The sequence below is a fragment of the Artibeus jamaicensis genome, unplaced genomic scaffold (genome assembly GCF_021234435.1).
Source record: "Artibeus jamaicensis isolate MK-2021 breed Jamaican fruit bat unplaced genomic scaffold, CSHL_Jam_final scaffold_847, whole genome shotgun sequence".
NCBI lineage: Eukaryota > Metazoa > Chordata > Mammalia > Chiroptera > Phyllostomidae > Artibeus > Artibeus jamaicensis.
In genome coordinates this window covers 2,721,414-2,737,826 of record NW_026522057.1, presented here as the reverse complement: position 1 = coordinate 2,737,826, position 16,413 = coordinate 2,721,414, and the positions used below count along the sequence as shown (strand labels likewise).

Here is a 16,413-nt window from a genome sequence, read left to right as displayed (position 1 = left end):
ATAAGGACACTGGTAAGGTATGACTCAGGGGCTAAGGGAGCACTGTGAGGGAGTGTATCCGGCCAAGTCTGGGGCAGAGACAAGCGAAACCTTGGGACAAAGAGGCATTCGAACTGTGTCTTTTTAAAGGAAGAATTGAAGTTAACTATTCAGAGACAGGGAAATAGGCTTTCCAGGCAGAGGGACCAGCAAAAGCAAAGACACAGAGCTATGAAACTGTTCTAGGGTATTACTCAGTTTGACACAGTTGAATTTGATGGTGGAGGTGGGGTGGTAAAGAGAAGACTGAAGAGATGAGTGGGGACAGGATTATGAAAGACCTTGAATGTCATGGCTAAGAACTTGTACTTTATTCTGTTGGGGAGTTTAATGTGGTGGTGGAGAACGTTGGATCTGGAATCACGTTGCTTGTATTTGCTTCCTGGCTCTACCACTTATTGGCTGTGTGCCCTTCGGCAAGTTTCTAAACCCCTTCATGCATCTGTATCTTCTGTTCAAAGAGGGGATAGTAACAGTACCAATATTATGTGGTGATTGAATCAGTACGTGTCCAGCACTTAAAGCAGCGCCTGCCGCATAGAGAACATGTAAATGAAAACCATTAGCCTTAGGTAGTAGGGAACCTTTGAAGGTTTTAAATGGATGGTAATAGGATCAGATTTGTACACTAGAAGATCACACTTGTTTGTAGCCAATGAGGAAGATGGATTAGGGGACAAATTCTGGATTAGGAAGAACAGATTATTAGCACATGGGAGAGGGGATGGGCCTGAACAAGGACTGCAGCTGTGGAGCGCAGAGGGCTTCCCACGGGCCACATGGTCCTGAGCCAGCTTCCTCACTGTCTCTATAGCTCCCTAAAGATGTGTCTTGTTGCTTTAGAAAAGAAAAGGAAAAAGAAGTTAAAGATCACTTTATTATACATGTCCATTGAAGGAGATTTGAAAAATACATAGAATTAAAAGAAAAGCAAAACCCACCCATAATATAGCACCCAGAATAACTACTATTAACATTTTACGTTATTTCCTCGTCTTTTTTTTTTTTTAATTTTATTTATTTATCTTTAGAGAGGGAGAGAAACATCAATGTATGGTTGCCTTTTGTGCATCCCCTGCTGGAAACTGGCCTGCAGAGAAACAGCCTGCAACCCAGGCATGTGCCCTGACTGGGAATCGAACCACGATTGTCTGCTTCATAGGCCCGCGCTCAATCCACTGAGCTACACCAGCCAGGGCTCCTCCTCCTTGTCTTTGAGGATGTGTTTCCCCTCCCTCATTACCACCCCTTATCTAAGTAAAGGAGGACCATCGGACACACTGCAGACACACACTTTTACGTCCTGCTTTTCTAAGGCTGATGTGGTTGTTTTTCCATGTTACTAAATATTCTTTAGGAACATGACTTTTAATGACTGTTTATCATAGTTTATCATTATGTAGTTAACCAAACCTTTGTTGTTGGATCCTTAGGTTGACCCAGTTTTCACCCAGTATAAAAAGGTGTGAACATCTTTCACACCTTTTTCTAGTCTTCTGATTCTGTTTTGCTTCTCACACTCTGGACCGTAGAGTGGTACAGGGTCCCCCCTCCCCTCTCTTAGCTGTGCCCACCACTCCCCCAGTTCTGAAAAGAGAGCAAAGGGGTAGGTTGCACAGGAGGGTCCAGCTGAGAAGTGGTGTTTGAGGCAGGTCGAGGGAGAGGAAGAGAAGATATCCTGAGGGCCACCAACAGGCCTATGTAACGTTTTCGGGATGGGGCACTTATTTATGTTGGAAGCAGAAGGAAAGAAACCCTATGGAGAAAGAATGAAAATATTAGAGAAAAGATCCAAGATTAGATGAAGAGATTAGCTTTAGGGAAAACGAGGAGGAGAAATCTCTTCTTCAGAGCCTAGAAGGAAGCACAAGAACACAGACATAAACGTCCAGCAAGCACTGAGGATGTTTCCGTGGGTGGGCGAGTAGTAACACCCTCCCGGTTAGGGTGAGCTGGGAATTCCTGACGACACATCTGAGGGGGGAGTTATCACTGAAAGTAAATGGAAGGAAGGAGCATTCATTGGGAAAATAACATTTTGAACTTCAAAAAGAGAAGTGTTACACGCAGTCTCTGAGTGCAGTGCTTAGAAATCAATACGAATACAAAAATATGAGTTAGAATGAAAAAGGTTGCCAGGATGGGGTGGGCCAACTTATGGATAAAGTCTGGTAGCCCAAGTGGAGGGAACTGGAAGCTTTTTTGGTGCCCCCATGCAGGGACCTGAGGAAACGCAGTGTTGGGGACTGTAGCAGAGGAAGGCTGTGACCCAGATAGAGACAACTGATGACCTGGGGACATTGAGCAGGAATACCTGGGCTGGGGACCGATGGCGTAGATGATCTGATGAGGGAGGAACCGGCCGTGGAATTAGCTTGCTTGGGTGAGAAGTCAGGATTGCCTAAAGGGAGAATAAAGGAGGCAACCAGGAGGGGTCTTGCCCAGTGTCCCCCGACCTTCATGCCTTGGTCTTTCCCTTGTACTTTTCAGGTGCTGGTCCAGGGCTGCCTTTTGGACCCTTCCCAGCGGGAAGTGTTCCTGCAGCAGGTGTATGAGCAGCTCTGCCTCTTTGAGGATAAGGTGGCCACCATGCTGCAGCAGCAGTATGATCCTGCGAGCCAGGTGTGTTGGAGACAAAGTAGGTAGAGGCTGTTTAGAAGAGGAGCTGTTGAGGTTCAGAAGGGAGAGAGGAGGGACAAGCCTAATACAGAGGGGGAAGAAGGTAGAAAAAAGGACTAAGAGCCAGAGGCAGAGCGAGCCAGGAATAGAAGTGCTGGTGAGGGCACACGACAGGTCCCCTGTTGGGAAGAGGACTTGGCTACTCTTCCCAAGACACAAATTCTTGCTGGGAGAAAATGTGAAGGCTGCTTGCCTGTGTTTTAGTCCAGGATCTTTTCCCTCAAGGAATCTGAGAAGGTGATCATGGGTGGCTTTGGTCTCTAAATAGTATTTTGTACAATCAGGGATTAAGTTCCCTGGGCTCACTAGAATGCAGTCTCATTCCTTTCAATATCCTAGAAATAGGCAGGTGGCAGTGCTGTGTATCTGAAACACGGTTTCATTGATGTGTGAAATACTTGATAATGGCAGTGGGAAAATGTAGAAAGGGGGCTTTATTGACAAAAGGTGGGGAAGCCCTGCTTCAGTCCAGTCCAGTGCTTCCCACGGTGCTGGGCCCCCTGCCTGTTAGAGGGTCAGTGTCTGAACATGCACTGGGGCAGGGAGCACCGTCAGGGCTCTGCTACAGAGTCGGGGGGTTGGGGTCCTCACAGGATTGGGGCTGTCTGGCCTGGGAAATGCTGCTGTAAATTCAGGCTTTGCTGTGGATGTGGCAATGTCGTTGGTCCCATTCTGTTTTTTCCATAACTTGGGTCAGGCAGAAGACCAGTCTCCAGACTCAGGGGAGCCCCCTGGCCGGAAGATGGGCGTCTCCATGGTGACTGCTGATCTTGGGCTGGTCAGTATGATTCGTCAGGGCATCTTGGCGCTGCAGTTGCTTCCCTCAAACTCTAGTGCAGGTCAGTAGAAGGAATGTTGGTGGGATTGGGATTTGAGAAGGGTGCTGGGAGCATTATCAGCAAAGCTAGATTCTAGGAGATTCGTAGGCACCAGGGGAGAGGATCTGATCTGCCTTCTCATTTGTTAGAGTGAAGTGAGTGTTCATGGTTATCTCCAGTACCCACAGCTCTGACAACTGTCAGGGGTCCTAGTGGGAAGGAATAGCACTCCAAGGGCATCTCTTAGGAGGAGATTAGGCTCCAGCACTCAGGAGAAGCCGGAGGGTAAGGGAGAGGAAAGATGTCTGAGGATTAAGTACATTTGTCGGCAGACACTGAGGTATTTGGGGCTCCATCAGTTGAGTGCCTGATTTGGCAGGTCAGCATTCTGGGTCTGAGTCTGCTGTCTCCTACTGCAGGTATCATCGTGATCACAGACGGGGTGACCAGCATCCCTGATGTTGCTGTCTGTGAGACCTTGCTGAACCAGCTTCGCAGTGGCACCGTGGCTTGCTCCTTCGTCCAGGTGAGCACTTTCCAGGGTGGAGGAGAGAGAAGTGTGGCATCTCACAAGCAGAATGTGGTTAGTTATTTTTTTACAGGTGATGATTTCCCAGGTAGAGCCATAGCTGAATTGTGTGTATGGTGGGGAGAGATGTCACATATAGGATGGGGTACGTGGCAGTGGTGGGAGAGGACTCTTGTCTTTGTCCTCTTTCCGTAGGATGTGGGAGAGAGCATATTATTATAAAAAGAATGCAGAATTGGAACTCCGGCAGTTAGCGCCCATCCCGTTTGATTAGTTATTACTGTTTTGTTTGCAAGGGTCAGAAAACCCAGTTCAAACTAGCTTAAGCAAAGGAGGCAAGTGGTATATTGGGGAAGCTGCAGTCAGTTGGGGTGATGGACTGCGGAGGAGGAGGCAGAGAGCAGTGGGAATCAAGGCTGGAGGGCAGGCCTGGGCTAGAGCATGAAAGGCTGGTTCTGCTGTATTAAGAAGTTTCAGCGTAATTCTGTACGTAGCGCAGATAAGCAGAAGGAAAGTCACTAGTTGGTTTGGGTATTATAAAGGTCATGCTTGATGCTGGGTAAAGGGCAGGAATGGAGGCAAGAAGAATATTAACTGCAGCGGTCAGGTGGGAGAGGAGCAGGGCTTAAATTAGGGGAATTAGGGTAAGAGAAGGGGGTGGGGGTGGGAAAATGAAGGGGCAGAATCAGTATGACTTACTGTTATGACGTAGGAGGTGAGGGATGAGGGAGAAGGTAGAGCTAAGGATGTCTCCAAGTTTCTGACTTCAGTGAAGACTGAGTAGCCTGCAGAGCAAACAGGAAGAGAAGCGGTTGGGGTACAGTTAGCACAAGGCGATGAACCCAGGTGTATGCGTGCTGCACTCGATAGATCAACAGGAGAGCCCTTGGGAACGTGGCCTGGAGTCAGGCGTGCCCAGCCCAAAACCTGGCTCCGCTTATTAACTGTGTGGCGCTGGACACGTCACTTCACTTCTTGGTGGGATTTATTTGTAGATGGAGATTATAATAGTCCCTACCTCACTGGGTGAGAGGATGCATTTAAAGTGCTTAATGTAGTGCATAATTACTTAATAAATGGCTGCTATTCATAGCAGTTAGCAGTTGGATATGCAGATCTGATACTGAGGAGACAGCGCTAGTTGAGAGAGGGCTAGGTTTTGTCAGCCTACACATGATAACTGAGTAGAAAAGAGGGTCCCTGAAGAACCTGGGGGAACTTTAGTGTTTAAAGGTCTTTCATAGGCAGAGGGATCTGCATGCAGTGAAGGGAATATTCAGATGAGAACCAGGAGATTCTGGTGTCAGAGTTTAGAGCTTGGGGAAGAAAGGAGTAGTTAGCTGTATAACATGAGGACTGAAAAGTGCCCTTTGGACTTGGTGGTTAGCAGCTCACGGGGATCTTTTCTGGCCATTACAGTGAGGTGGTGGTGAGGGAATGATCGCAGCGGGTTGAGGAGTGGGTAGACGAGAAGGAAGTGGGGACAGTGTTGACACAAGGCATTTGGTTGGTCCTCAAGTGGGGAGCGAGAGAGAATGGTAGCCAGAGGGAAGTACAGGGTGGAAGGAAAGTGGTGTTTTTCTGTTTTGTCTTGTTTTGCTTGTTAAGCTAGAGACTTAAACATGTTTCTAAGGATCCATGATGAAGCAGAGCTTGAAAATAAGGGAAAGAAAAGGAAGCCTGATGAAGTGAAGTCCCTAAATTGGATGGGGGTTGGGGCAGGCAGTTGGCTTAAGAAACAGATTGAGGAGCAGGAGAGGGTCCCATCTGTCTTTGAGACCAGAAGGACAGGAGTGAAGATGCAGGTAAATTCTCCCGAGTGCCTGTGGTTTCTCTCCGAAGTACAAGGTGAAGATGAGTGTTGGAAGAGTGGCTGGAGCTGGGATGCAGGCGCTGTATTGAGGACAGCGTTGGAAGACCAGCGGGGTCGGGTGTCACACATTGTGATGTCATGTCAGCCTGCACAACTGCATGTTTTTCTCCATTTGGGATCCATTGGAATCCCACTGAGGGATATAGATCCTAGTTCAGTTTTCGAGGTGGACGCAGAAAAAAGGTGAAGAGGGCCAGGGAATTGAAAGTGGACATAGGGTCCCAGCCGGGTTGAGAAAGGAGGACTAGGAGCTGCTGGTATACTTAGGGAGAGCAGAGGTGCAAGGCCTGACAGTCTTGTTAAGGTCAAAGAGCAGCAGGAAGAGGAAGATGGAAGGAACATGAAGGGCTGTGGTTGTGTAAGCAGTGGAATGTGGGAACTGAAATTGCAAAGATAAATACAGCCGCCTGTCCTTGTCCACGGAGCATATGTTCCAAGATCCCCGATGGATGCCTGAAACCAGGGGTGGTACCGGACCCTATAAGTAGCATGTTTTTTCCTGTATGTGCAAACCTTTTGAGTTAAAGTACCTTACAGCTTCTCCTTGGTACCTCTGAATTGCTGGCATCACTGCTCTTGAGCTTTGGGTCCATTATTAAGGAAGATAAGGGTGACCTGAACACACGGGCTTCAGTACTGAGACAGTCGACCCGACTGCTGATCTGGTAACAGTGACAGCTACTAGGAGACTCACGGGCGGGTGGTGTGTCCAGCATGGATGGGCTGGACACAGGGATTGTCACGTCCTGGGTGGGGTGGAGCGAGGCTTCATCACACTACTCAGAGCAGCACACACACAATTTAAAATTGAAGAATCGTTCATTTCTGAAATTTTCCAGTTACTATTTTCAGAACGTGGCTGACTGGGTAACCAAAACTGCAGAAAGCAGAACCGCAGAAAAGGGCGACTGCACCTTCAGGTACAGGGCCAGCGCGGCCAGCAGGCCGCAAGTGGAGTCAGGAAAATCCCGGGAGACGAGAGCTAACAAACCGAGGGCCCAGAGGACTGAGCGAATCCTCTGGAGTGGTCTGCGCTCGTTTTCTGTGAAGGACCAGCTGGTCGGTGTTTTGGGCTTCACAGGCCGGAGCGTTGTCACAGCTACTTAGCGTTGATCTTGTAGTGTGACAGCAGCTGTGCACAGTGTGACGATGAGCGGGTGTGGCCGTGTTCCAGCAACACTTTATTTACAAAAGTAGGTACTGGGCTAAATTTGGCCCACAGTTACATTTAGTTTGCCAGTCTCTGATCCACAACCTTGATGCTCACAGTATGGTCCACAGTCCAGCAGGACTGGCATCCCAGGGAAGTTGTTATAAATGCAGACTTTTAGGCCCAATTCCAGACCTGCTGCATTTATACAAAATCCCCGGGGTGTTTTGGTATGCACCCCAAACTTTGAGAAGCACTTTGTTAGGGAGACACTAGTTTCTGGGGATGATGACCAAAAGCTAGTGAACCAGTTGCCAAAATCCTTAATGAGTGGGGCAGGCTGGTGGTTGATGAACAGAGAAGGTCCGACCAGATGGCACAGGAGTTTGGCAGGAGGGCTCAGGGAGGGAAGCTGCAGCGATCTGTCCTGGCAGGACGCTGGCCCACTTCCCACTCTGGACCAGAGGGTGGGGGCAGCCACCAGCGCAGCCTCTTCTGCTCTTGGACTTCCTTCTCCGGTGCCTTTTTGAGTGAGGTCGCCAATGGCTCACTCTCTTCAGGTGGGAGGAGTTTACTCGTATGACTGCAGTTTTGGCCACGTGCCCAATGTGGAACTGATGAAGTTCATCGCAATGGCAACATTTGGCTCCTACCTGTCCACTTGTCCGGAGCCCAAGCCAGGCACCCTGGGTCTGACCGTCTACCACCGGGCATTTCTCCTCTACTCCTTCCTGCGCAGTGGGGAGGCCCTGAACCCTGAGTACTACTGCGGTGAGAAGCAGACCGGGACAGGGGTGGGGACGCAGGGGTGGGAATGCGCTAAGATGATACTGGGGTCTCTCTGGGGTTTGGGTCCTTGGGGGACTGAAAGTGTAACCGTGACCAGCTACTCTGGCACTGTTCTCTCCCCATGATTTAGGCACGGCCCCTCCCCCACACCTCTCCCCGGTAACAGGTAACCACTGTCCCCTTCCCCATCCTCACTAGGCTCTCAGCACCGCCTATTTAACGAGCACCTGGTCTCCGCCAGCAGCAACCCTGCCCTGGCCCTGCGACGGAAGAAGCACACTGAGAAGGAGGTGCCAGCCGACCTGGTCAGCACCGTGTCTGTGCGGCTTCGGGAGGGCTACAGTGTCCGAGAGGTCATGCTAGCCAAAGGTAAGGGTCACAAGGCCCTGCTGCAGCCCACAGATCTCTCAGGCTTTGCGTGTGGCAGGACCTGCTGAACACAGCAGGAGACTCGTGTATCACACACCAAAGTATCACAGTGAGAGATTTCGCTTGTCATTTGAGACAGGCGGCTTCTGAGCGGCCTGCAGGGCTTAGTTCTCTTAGGTTTATCTGCCCACTTCTATCTCCTTCTGCCCAAGGTGAGTCACCTGAGAGTGGAGTGGTCTCTTGAACTTGGCTTTGTTTCAGATTACTGCAAAATTCTGTTTGTGTCAGTTGGCAGGCCGTGGGCCTGAAATCTGTGGAACCACGCTTGGAACTTTGGGCCAGGCTAGAGTTCCACGAGGTAGGTGGGTTCAGACGGGGCTCAGCCCCAGGCCCGGAGTCCTCCGCCTGCGCCTCCTAACGAGCCCTCCTGCTTCCCCCGAAGGAGGGTCCCAGCTGGAGGTGAAGCTGGTGCTCCTGTGGAAACACAACATGCACATTGAGTATGTGGCTGTGGCGCCCTGGCCCCTGGAGCCTGAGGGCCCCCGAGGAACACGGGTGGAAGTGACCATGGAAGGTGGCTATGACATTTTACATGATGTGTCCTGTGCGCTAAGGCAACCCATTCGCTCGCTGTATCGTACTCATGTTATCCGGCGGTTCTGGAACACACTGCAGAGGTGAGTGAGGCCACCACTCAGTCGGTGACACTGCCCATCTGTTGTGTAGAAGGACAGATATGTGCAGCTTAGAGCTGAAGAGAGTCACCTTGAGCACCAGGCTTGTGTCCAGGGTCCCTTGTCCCCCTGGGGCTCCCTTCTTCTGTACCCACCAGTCAGGTGTGGCTCAAGATTGGTCCTTGCCCTGCAGCATTAACCAGACGGACCAGATGCTAGCGCACCTTCAGTCCTTCTCCTCCGTCCCGGAACATTTCACGCTTCCGGACAGCACCAAGAGCGGAGTGCCCCTCTTCTACATCCCTCCTGGCTCCACCACCCCGGTGAGTGGCTCCGGTGCCCGTCACCCCATGTTGTGCCCGCCCAGGCTTGGACTGGCACAGCATCTGCAGGCCACCTGCTTTTCCCTCCCTCTCAAGTCCAAGTCCTCCAAACCAGAACCCTTTAGCCCCGAGAGCAATTGTCCCAGCCCTGGGAGTGGGGAAGGATCTGCAGGGAGAGGCTGGCTATCCTCACCTCGATGTCAGAGGTAAACACAGAATGTCTAGGTAGTGGTACCCCAGCCCACTGTGAGCCTCCTCGCCCTACCCCCATCTGGCATACTCTGGCCTCCCCCCCCGCCACCTTTGCCCTTTTCCCACCCTTAACAGCCACCGTGAACTGTGCACTTCCCGAAGGCCACAGCTTCCCTTGTCCTGTGTGTGCTTCACACCCGGCCTGCCGTCAGCCTGGCTTTGGTAGGCTGTGGGGCTTATGTTAGTGATCAGTGGCTTCCTCTTGAGGTCCTGCCACCACTCAGTGGCTTTGCTCAAAAATCAGTGACAGAAGTGTGACAAGTCTCAGCCTTTGCCTGGAGTTAGCTTTAAAAGACTACACAGTCTGTCCCTGGGCTCATTCATTCTAATCTAGCCTTAATATTGGAGGCAATTTTTGCCTCCAGCCCAGGCTGGGGTATGGGTTCCTTTGGCCTTAAGCCACTGCCACCTCTGAACCCCACGGTTCTGGGCACCGTCTGGAGGCTGTACCCTGCTTCTCCGTGAATGCTGCAGCAGAGCGCTCCTCCCCACCCCCAGGTGCTCTCCCTTCAGCACAGTGGGTCCGACTCCTCTCATGCCCAGTTTGCGGCCTACTGGAAGCCAGTGCTGTCCATGGATGCAAATTCTTGGCAGCGTTGGCTGCACATGCACCGCCTAGTGCTAATCCTGGAGCACGACACGTGAGTATCCTCTTAGGGCCACAGTTGGGATGGAGGATGGGGGTGATGGGACAGCAAGTGATGGGGAAGGGGAACAGCAGATGAGCCCTTAGTAACCTTGGCCAAGAAAAACTGTGACCCTCTCTTCCTGCTCCTTAGCCCCCATATACTCAAACAGGTCCTAGAAAAGGTAGCAATCTATTCTTTTCCCCCAGAGATTAGAGCTGTTGCGTCTCACCTCAGTGCTTACCCCTTTTCTCAGACCAATCCCCAAGCATTTGCACACCCCGGGCAGCAATGGACGCTACAGTACTGTCCAGTGCAGGATCTCACATTCCTCGCTGACCTCTCTGCTTCGGGACTGGAGCAGCTTCGTGCTGGTCGAGGGCTATTCCTACGTGAAGCTGCTCTCCAGGTGGGCAAAGCGATGTCCCCTCACTCTTCCTCCAGCACCTCAGCTCGTCACGTCTCTTCCTCTAAGCCCAGACTGCATCCCTACTTCCTCCTAAACTCATTACGGCCAACCTAGGGCTGTTCTCTGACTTCCATTTCTTCCCAGTGCCCCAGACCAACCCCCTTCCTCCTTCTACATGGTCCGCATCATCTCCAAGGCGCCATGCATGGTTCTTCGCCTGGGTTTTCCCATCGGCACACCAGCACAGGCCCGGCACAAGGTGAGCTGGGCCCTGACTGACTCCCAGCCCCGGGAGCCTGGAGTGTAGGCTGTTGCCTTCTCCACTAACCCACAGGCTAGGGCTACAGCCAGTAGAGAGAGGAGCCCCCAGATTAAGTAAGGCTCCCTCGCCTCATCTGTGAGCCCCTTCTCCCAGATCTGTAGGAGGTGGAAGTAGGAGAATCTGATCTCATTTTCCCCGCAGATTGTGTCAGGCTTACAGGAGGAGATCCTGCGGCTGCGGTTCCCCCACCGGGTACAAAGCAAGGAGCCAACACCCAAGGTGAAACGAAAAGGGCTGGGAAGCATCGGTGGGGGCAGCTCTCCCTCCAAGTCTCCCCCTCTGCTGGGGCCACAGCAGGCCCTCTCTGACCGGCCCTGCCTCGTGGTCCTGCATAAGCCACTGGACAAGCTACTCATCAGGTTGGTACAAAGGGTGCGGTTAGGGCCAGGAGCATATGGGAGGGCTGTGGCTTAGCTGGATATAAATAGCAGTCAACTGGGAGTTGCTCCTGTTTCCCAGGTATGAGAAGCTACCCCTGGACTACCGGGCACCTTTCTTGCTGACACTGGAGCCACCAGGGCCACTACCCTTGGTGTCGGGCCGCTCAGCCTCTTCTAGCCTAGCATCGCTGTCCCGCTACCTCTACCATCAGCGCTGGCTCTGGAGTGTCCCATCGGGACTGGCCCCTGCACTGCCACTCAGCGCCATTGCCCAGCTCCTCTCCATCCTCACTGAGTACGTCACCCGAGGCTGGCAGAAAGCCTACGCCAGAGACTGCCCCTATCTGAGCTGTTACGCAAAGGGTCCAGCACAGAGCAAGGCCCGTTACTGCCTTCCCCTCTCTTCCCTCCACTCTGCTTGTTCAGGCCTCTGGTCCTAATTAGACCTGTTACATTCGAGGGACCACTGGTGTTAGCAGGGCCACACCAGCACTCAGGTCTGCCTGGATGGCCACTGGAAGGTGGGTGCATAAGTGGCACGGGGGTCAGGGACGTACTCTGACCGTCTCTCTTCTGTCTCATCCTGTCCCTGCCCCCACCTCCATGGGGCTTCAGAGTCCGACTCTCTGAAGGGTTCCACTTCGCCTGCAGTGGGGAAGGGATCATCAACATGGTGCTGGAGCTTCCCATTCAGGTAGGTGCTGTCCCTCACGACACCTCCCACCAAGGTGTGTCACCATCCCACAGACACCGACCTCTGGGCTGGGTTGGGACGGCTGGAAACTGCCTCATAGGGAGCCAGGTCCGGAGGCCAGTCCCAGGGCGGTGTGGCAAGGGGACTGGAGTTCCGAGGGTCGGAGCTGGTTGGCGCTAGATCTCTGCTTGGCTGGGGTTTGCCTAGGATCTCCCGTTCCACCTGCAGAACGAGCCCCCAGGGCAGGCCGCGGTGGAAGAACGGCACACGTGTGTCGTCCAGTACATCCTCTTCCCCCCACACTCCACCTCCACCAAGGACAGGTGAGGCCCTGCCGCTCTCTGCTTTCCTCTTCTTCCTCCTCCCTCCTGTCCCCTACAATTCTGTCTTCCACACCTGAGAGAGAGAGAGAGACAGTTGGGCCAGGGGGTGCTTTTAATTTTTTTATCCTCACCCGGACATGCTTATTGATTTTAAAGAGAGGGGAAGGAAGGGAGAGAAAGATCAATGTGTGAGAGAAGCATCGATCTGTTGCCTCTTGCACACACTCTAACCAGGAGCTGAACTCCCAGACCTAGGCATGTGTCCCTACTGGGAATCGAACCTTTCAGTTTATGGGATAGTGCTCCAAACAACTGAGCCACAGTGGCCAGGGCATGGGGTGCTGTTTTTCGGTGCTTCGTCAGGCCAGGGGCAGGTTTGGGGAGGGTGACTTATAGCCGTCTCATGCACCGACTGCCTTCCTGCCCTCCATGGTCTGGCTCTAGCCATGGGGGTGTGGATTGGACTCCCCTCCTTACTCCCTGCTCAGGGCCCTTCCTGCTTTAGTTTTTCAACAGACGATGACAATGATGTGGAGGTGGAGGCCCTGGAGGGAGACTCGGAGCTCAATCTGGTCACCGAGGTGTGGGTGGAGCCACAGTGTGGGCGAGTGGGACCCGGCCCTGAGAGCTGGAAGCACCTCCAAAACTTGACGTACTCTGAGATCCCAAAAGCTGTGAGTGACTTCAGCAGCGCCCACATGGCTTACCGGGTTGGGTGCCACCCCTTGGGCAGTATCAGAGCCTTTGGGCTTTCCGACCCCTCTGAATCTGTGTTCTGAGTAGCTGACTGTGGGCTTCCTTGAGAACTGGAGGCCTGGGGCTCTGAGGCTCTGGGGGGGGCTTATTCCTGACCTGTGCTGTACCTCCCCTAGCTCCACCCTCGGGATGCTGCCTGCATAGGCTCCATGCTGAGCTTTGAGTACCTGATACAGCTGTGCCAGAGCAAGGAGTGGAGTCCTCTGCCCCTAGAGCCGAGGGTCTCTGATGGTCAGTGGGGAAGGGGCCCTTGAGGGGAGTGGGTGGGGCCACAGACCAAAAATCTGGTCTCACCATGGATCTTGTTTTCTTCCCTCCCTCTTAGGTTCGGACCAGGGAGGAGACACCTGTGTCCATGAGATCCCTTTTCATTTTGACCTGATGGGACTGTTGCCTCAGTGCCAGCAGCTCCAGATGTTCTTCCTCCTGCTTTCCAGAGGTAGGTGAACTTTGTACCCACTCACCCCACACCTGGAGGGCCTGCGAGCCTGGCTGAATTAGAGCATAGAGAGCAGATGAGTCTGTGAACCAGCAGATGAGTGATGGGGGCCAGAGAAGGTTTGGGAGCTGCAGGAAAGGCCATGCTGGTCAGGGCTGGGCCAGGGCACTGGGCAGCAGGAGGCTCTTGGCGCTGAGCGGAATGTGTGTCGGGCAGAGCCAGAGGGCATCCCTTTCGCCGAGGGGCCTTGTCCCTCCAACGACATGGTGCTGTGCCTGCTGCATAGCTGCCTAGGGCAGGAGCTAAGTGACCGGGAGATCCCACTGAGCACCGCTGACCAGGCTATGTTCCTGAGTGAGGTGCTGCGGCGCACCCACCACAGTCCAGGTAAGCTCCCCATCTCTCTCCAAATACCAGACTCTGGCCCCGCCCCTTCTCCCCCCTCCCCACAAGGTGGTTTCCATCTTTGGGTTTTGGCCTCCCCATCTCTTCACCTCAGAGCCCTGCCTCTCTGCTGGCCCTGCCCTCCACCACTCATCTCTGCCCTCATTGTAGGTCCAGAGGGGCCGCCAGTGGGGGGCCATGGGGTCCTGAAGGATCAGCCAGTCAGCACCGCTCAGGCCGCAGGAGACTCAGCTCTTCCTACCCTGGTCAGCACCAGTTTGTCTCCCTGAGCCCTTTCTCACACGGACCTCCCCCATCACCACGTATCCATACCCTGACTTTGCATCACCACGTATACTAAATGGCTCCTGCCTATGACAGGATACTGTCACTTCCCTTTGTTCTGGGTCTTGCAAGCTATGCCCTCAGGAGTGTCCAGCCCATGGCCTTAGGGCTGCACATGGCCCAGGATGGCTATGAATACGGCCCAACACAAAATTGTAAATTTACTTGAAACCCTTTTTTTGCTCCTCAGTTTTAGTGTTTGTGTATTTAATGCGTGGCCCATACAACTCTTCTTCCAGTGTGGCCCAGAGATGCCCCTGCTGGGTGCGGGCAGGGAGCAGGGCTTGTTTGCTCCTGTACAGATTGCTCTAGTTCTGTTTCTCTCTTGTAGAACGTCGGCCCTCCTGACGCTCTCAAGCCTCTCGCCTCAGCCCAGCCCCCTCAGTGGCGCTGCTATGCAAGGCTTGTGAGCCCTCAGCATGCGTTTCTGACATTCCTCCCAGCTACCTTCTCGGGTACTGACCGCTGACCTTCCTCGCTGGTCCCTCAGAAACCCCCGAGCTCCCTCTCTGAGCTAACAGGCAGCTCTGATTTACGCCTCCCTTTTCCTTTTCAGATGTCCAGCACCTGGCCGCCTATGGCCTAGAGGGACCCTCTCAAGAGGAGACCAAACTCAAGCTCGGAGATTGGAGTGGGGCCTCCAGTCTGAGAGATCTGGGAGGAACTGGGGTCAGGGTTCCAAAGGCCCAGGTCCCTATCCTCAGTGTCACCCCAGCCTGTGGTAAGGCTGCTGACTCTTAAGTCAGTTAAGCAGGAGCAAGAATGGGAACAAATAGAGGGCTGGAAGACCATGCGACACCTCTTCTCACAGACAGTGCCCAGAGTCCAGGAGAGCTGAGCCCACCCTTCCGTCGGGACCTACAGGCTTGCACCGGGCGTCAGGCTCCACAAACAGAGGGTGCAGATGGACCCCGGACACGCTGTCCAGTCTTCATCTACAGCTGTGCCCTGGAAGCGCTGAGGGAACAGATGATTAGCATGCAGCCCCCTCCGGCACCCCGAGACCTCATCTTCCGGTGAGTGCCCTCATTGTTGACCTAGGTCTTCTCCCAGCCAGGGCTCAGGTAACATGCACATGCAGGTGTGGACAGACAGGCTGATGATCGGTTGCAGGGGCTCAGCTGCTTAGCCACGTCCTGCCATCTCCTCACTGGGCCTCCTTCAGCAAGTCAGTTGAACTTGTTGGGTCTTGAATTCAATTGGTGGGGACCTGTAGATGGCCCACTGACATCTGGGTAGATGGGAAGTCCACAGTGTCACTCAGGGAAGTTGGCCAAGCTCCCTCTTTCTTCTCATTCCTAGGACTCAGTTTCTCGACCAGACTGCCCCCTCCTCAGCCTGGACGGAGCCCAGGTCCAAGGAGGCAGCCAACCACTGTGCCTTGCTGCAGGAGCATGCTCAGCGGTGCTATGTCCGTGGTGAGCAGGAGGGCACTGGAGGGGGCATCAGGGAGGAGACAGGATTGTAGGGACGGGGACTGGGGAGGCAGTTCCAGGGTGTGACCCTCGTGGCCCCTTCCACTTCTGCCAGGGTTGTTCCGGAGCTTGCAGCAAGCACAGAGTGTGACCTCCCAGGACTTGCTGATGGCAGTGGATGCCTGTGAGGAGCTACTTCAAGAAGTAGACATCACCCCTTTTCTGCTCACACTCTGTGGATATACCCGGGGTTTGCCTCATGCACCCCCAAGTCCTGGTCCTCTCAGCCCTGGTCCCTTTAGCAGCAGCATCGAGGAGGGCCCTGAGCCCCGGGAACGAGCTATCCTGGCTTCTGAGTCCAGGTTAGGATTGCCCTGGAATGACATAGAAGGGGACACACAGACAAAGTCCTGATAAACTGTCCCAGGGAACAGCTGTCCAAGGTGGCACCCAAGCCCCAGAAAGGCAGTAGTGCTCTGTCTCTGGATTCTGACCTCATGTTTAGACTTCCTCCTCCCATTTGGCTTGGGGAGCAGCCTCCCTCTGGCTCTCCCCATCTCCTGTTCTGGTGTGGAGTATAGAAATAAGTTAGGGCTAGGGAGTTGCCAGTTGATACCAGTGAAAGTAGAAGCTGTTCCGAGGACATTCATATAATAGTGATGATCCCCTGAACGAATGTGAGTTCCACAGAGACAAACACTATATTCTTCCCACTGTTGAGTCCCAGGCTCACCCTTCCTAGAAATAAACACAGATAGGTGTGTGCTGTTTTCAGTTGGGAAGCAGAATCCTTTAGGACTTGGTGGTTCTTAAAACTTTAACACC

At 53.3% G+C, this 16,413-nt stretch overlaps 1 protein-coding gene across 3 annotated transcripts in view; it reads left to right on the top strand.

Annotated features, from left to right (window-relative positions):
• Nucleotides 1–16,413, top strand: part of SZT2 (SZT2 subunit of KICSTOR complex) — a 51,479-nt gene that overhangs the window by 12,951 nt on the left and 22,115 nt on the right. Inside the window, exons 5-28 of one of the 3 annotated variants that reach the window (XM_037149278.2) lie at nt 2,530–2,661; nt 3,416–3,557; nt 3,956–4,062; nt 7,649–7,859; nt 8,076–8,246; nt 8,689–8,923; nt 9,114–9,243; nt 9,994–10,136; nt 10,378–10,530; nt 10,675–10,789; nt 10,994–11,211; nt 11,312–11,527; nt 11,848–11,926; nt 12,155–12,249; nt 12,755–12,923; nt 13,122–13,236; nt 13,331–13,444; nt 13,661–13,831; nt 14,000–14,094; nt 14,505–14,628; nt 14,730–14,894; nt 14,985–15,189; nt 15,476–15,591; nt 15,704–15,950. In XM_037149278.2, the coding sequence (XP_037005173.2) occupies nt 2,530–2,661; nt 3,416–3,557; nt 3,956–4,062; nt 7,649–7,859; nt 8,076–8,246; nt 8,689–8,923; nt 9,114–9,243; nt 9,994–10,136; nt 10,378–10,530; nt 10,675–10,789; nt 10,994–11,211; nt 11,312–11,527; nt 11,848–11,926; nt 12,155–12,249; nt 12,755–12,923; nt 13,122–13,236; nt 13,331–13,444; nt 13,661–13,831; nt 14,000–14,094; nt 14,505–14,628; nt 14,730–14,894; nt 14,985–15,189; nt 15,476–15,591; nt 15,704–15,950 (3,668 nt within the window). Of the gene's footprint in view, nt 1–2,529; nt 2,662–3,415; nt 3,558–3,955; nt 4,063–7,648; nt 7,860–8,075; nt 8,247–8,688; nt 8,924–9,113; nt 9,244–9,271; nt 9,658–9,993; nt 10,137–10,377; nt 10,531–10,674; nt 10,790–10,993; nt 11,212–11,311; nt 11,528–11,847; nt 11,927–12,133; nt 12,250–12,754; nt 12,924–13,121; nt 13,237–13,330; nt 13,445–13,660; nt 13,832–13,999; nt 14,095–14,504; nt 14,629–14,729; nt 14,895–14,984; nt 15,190–15,475; nt 15,592–15,703; nt 15,951–16,413 lie in introns of those variants that run through there. The other 2 variants (XM_053660303.1, XM_053660304.1) reach the window with 2 other exon arrangements.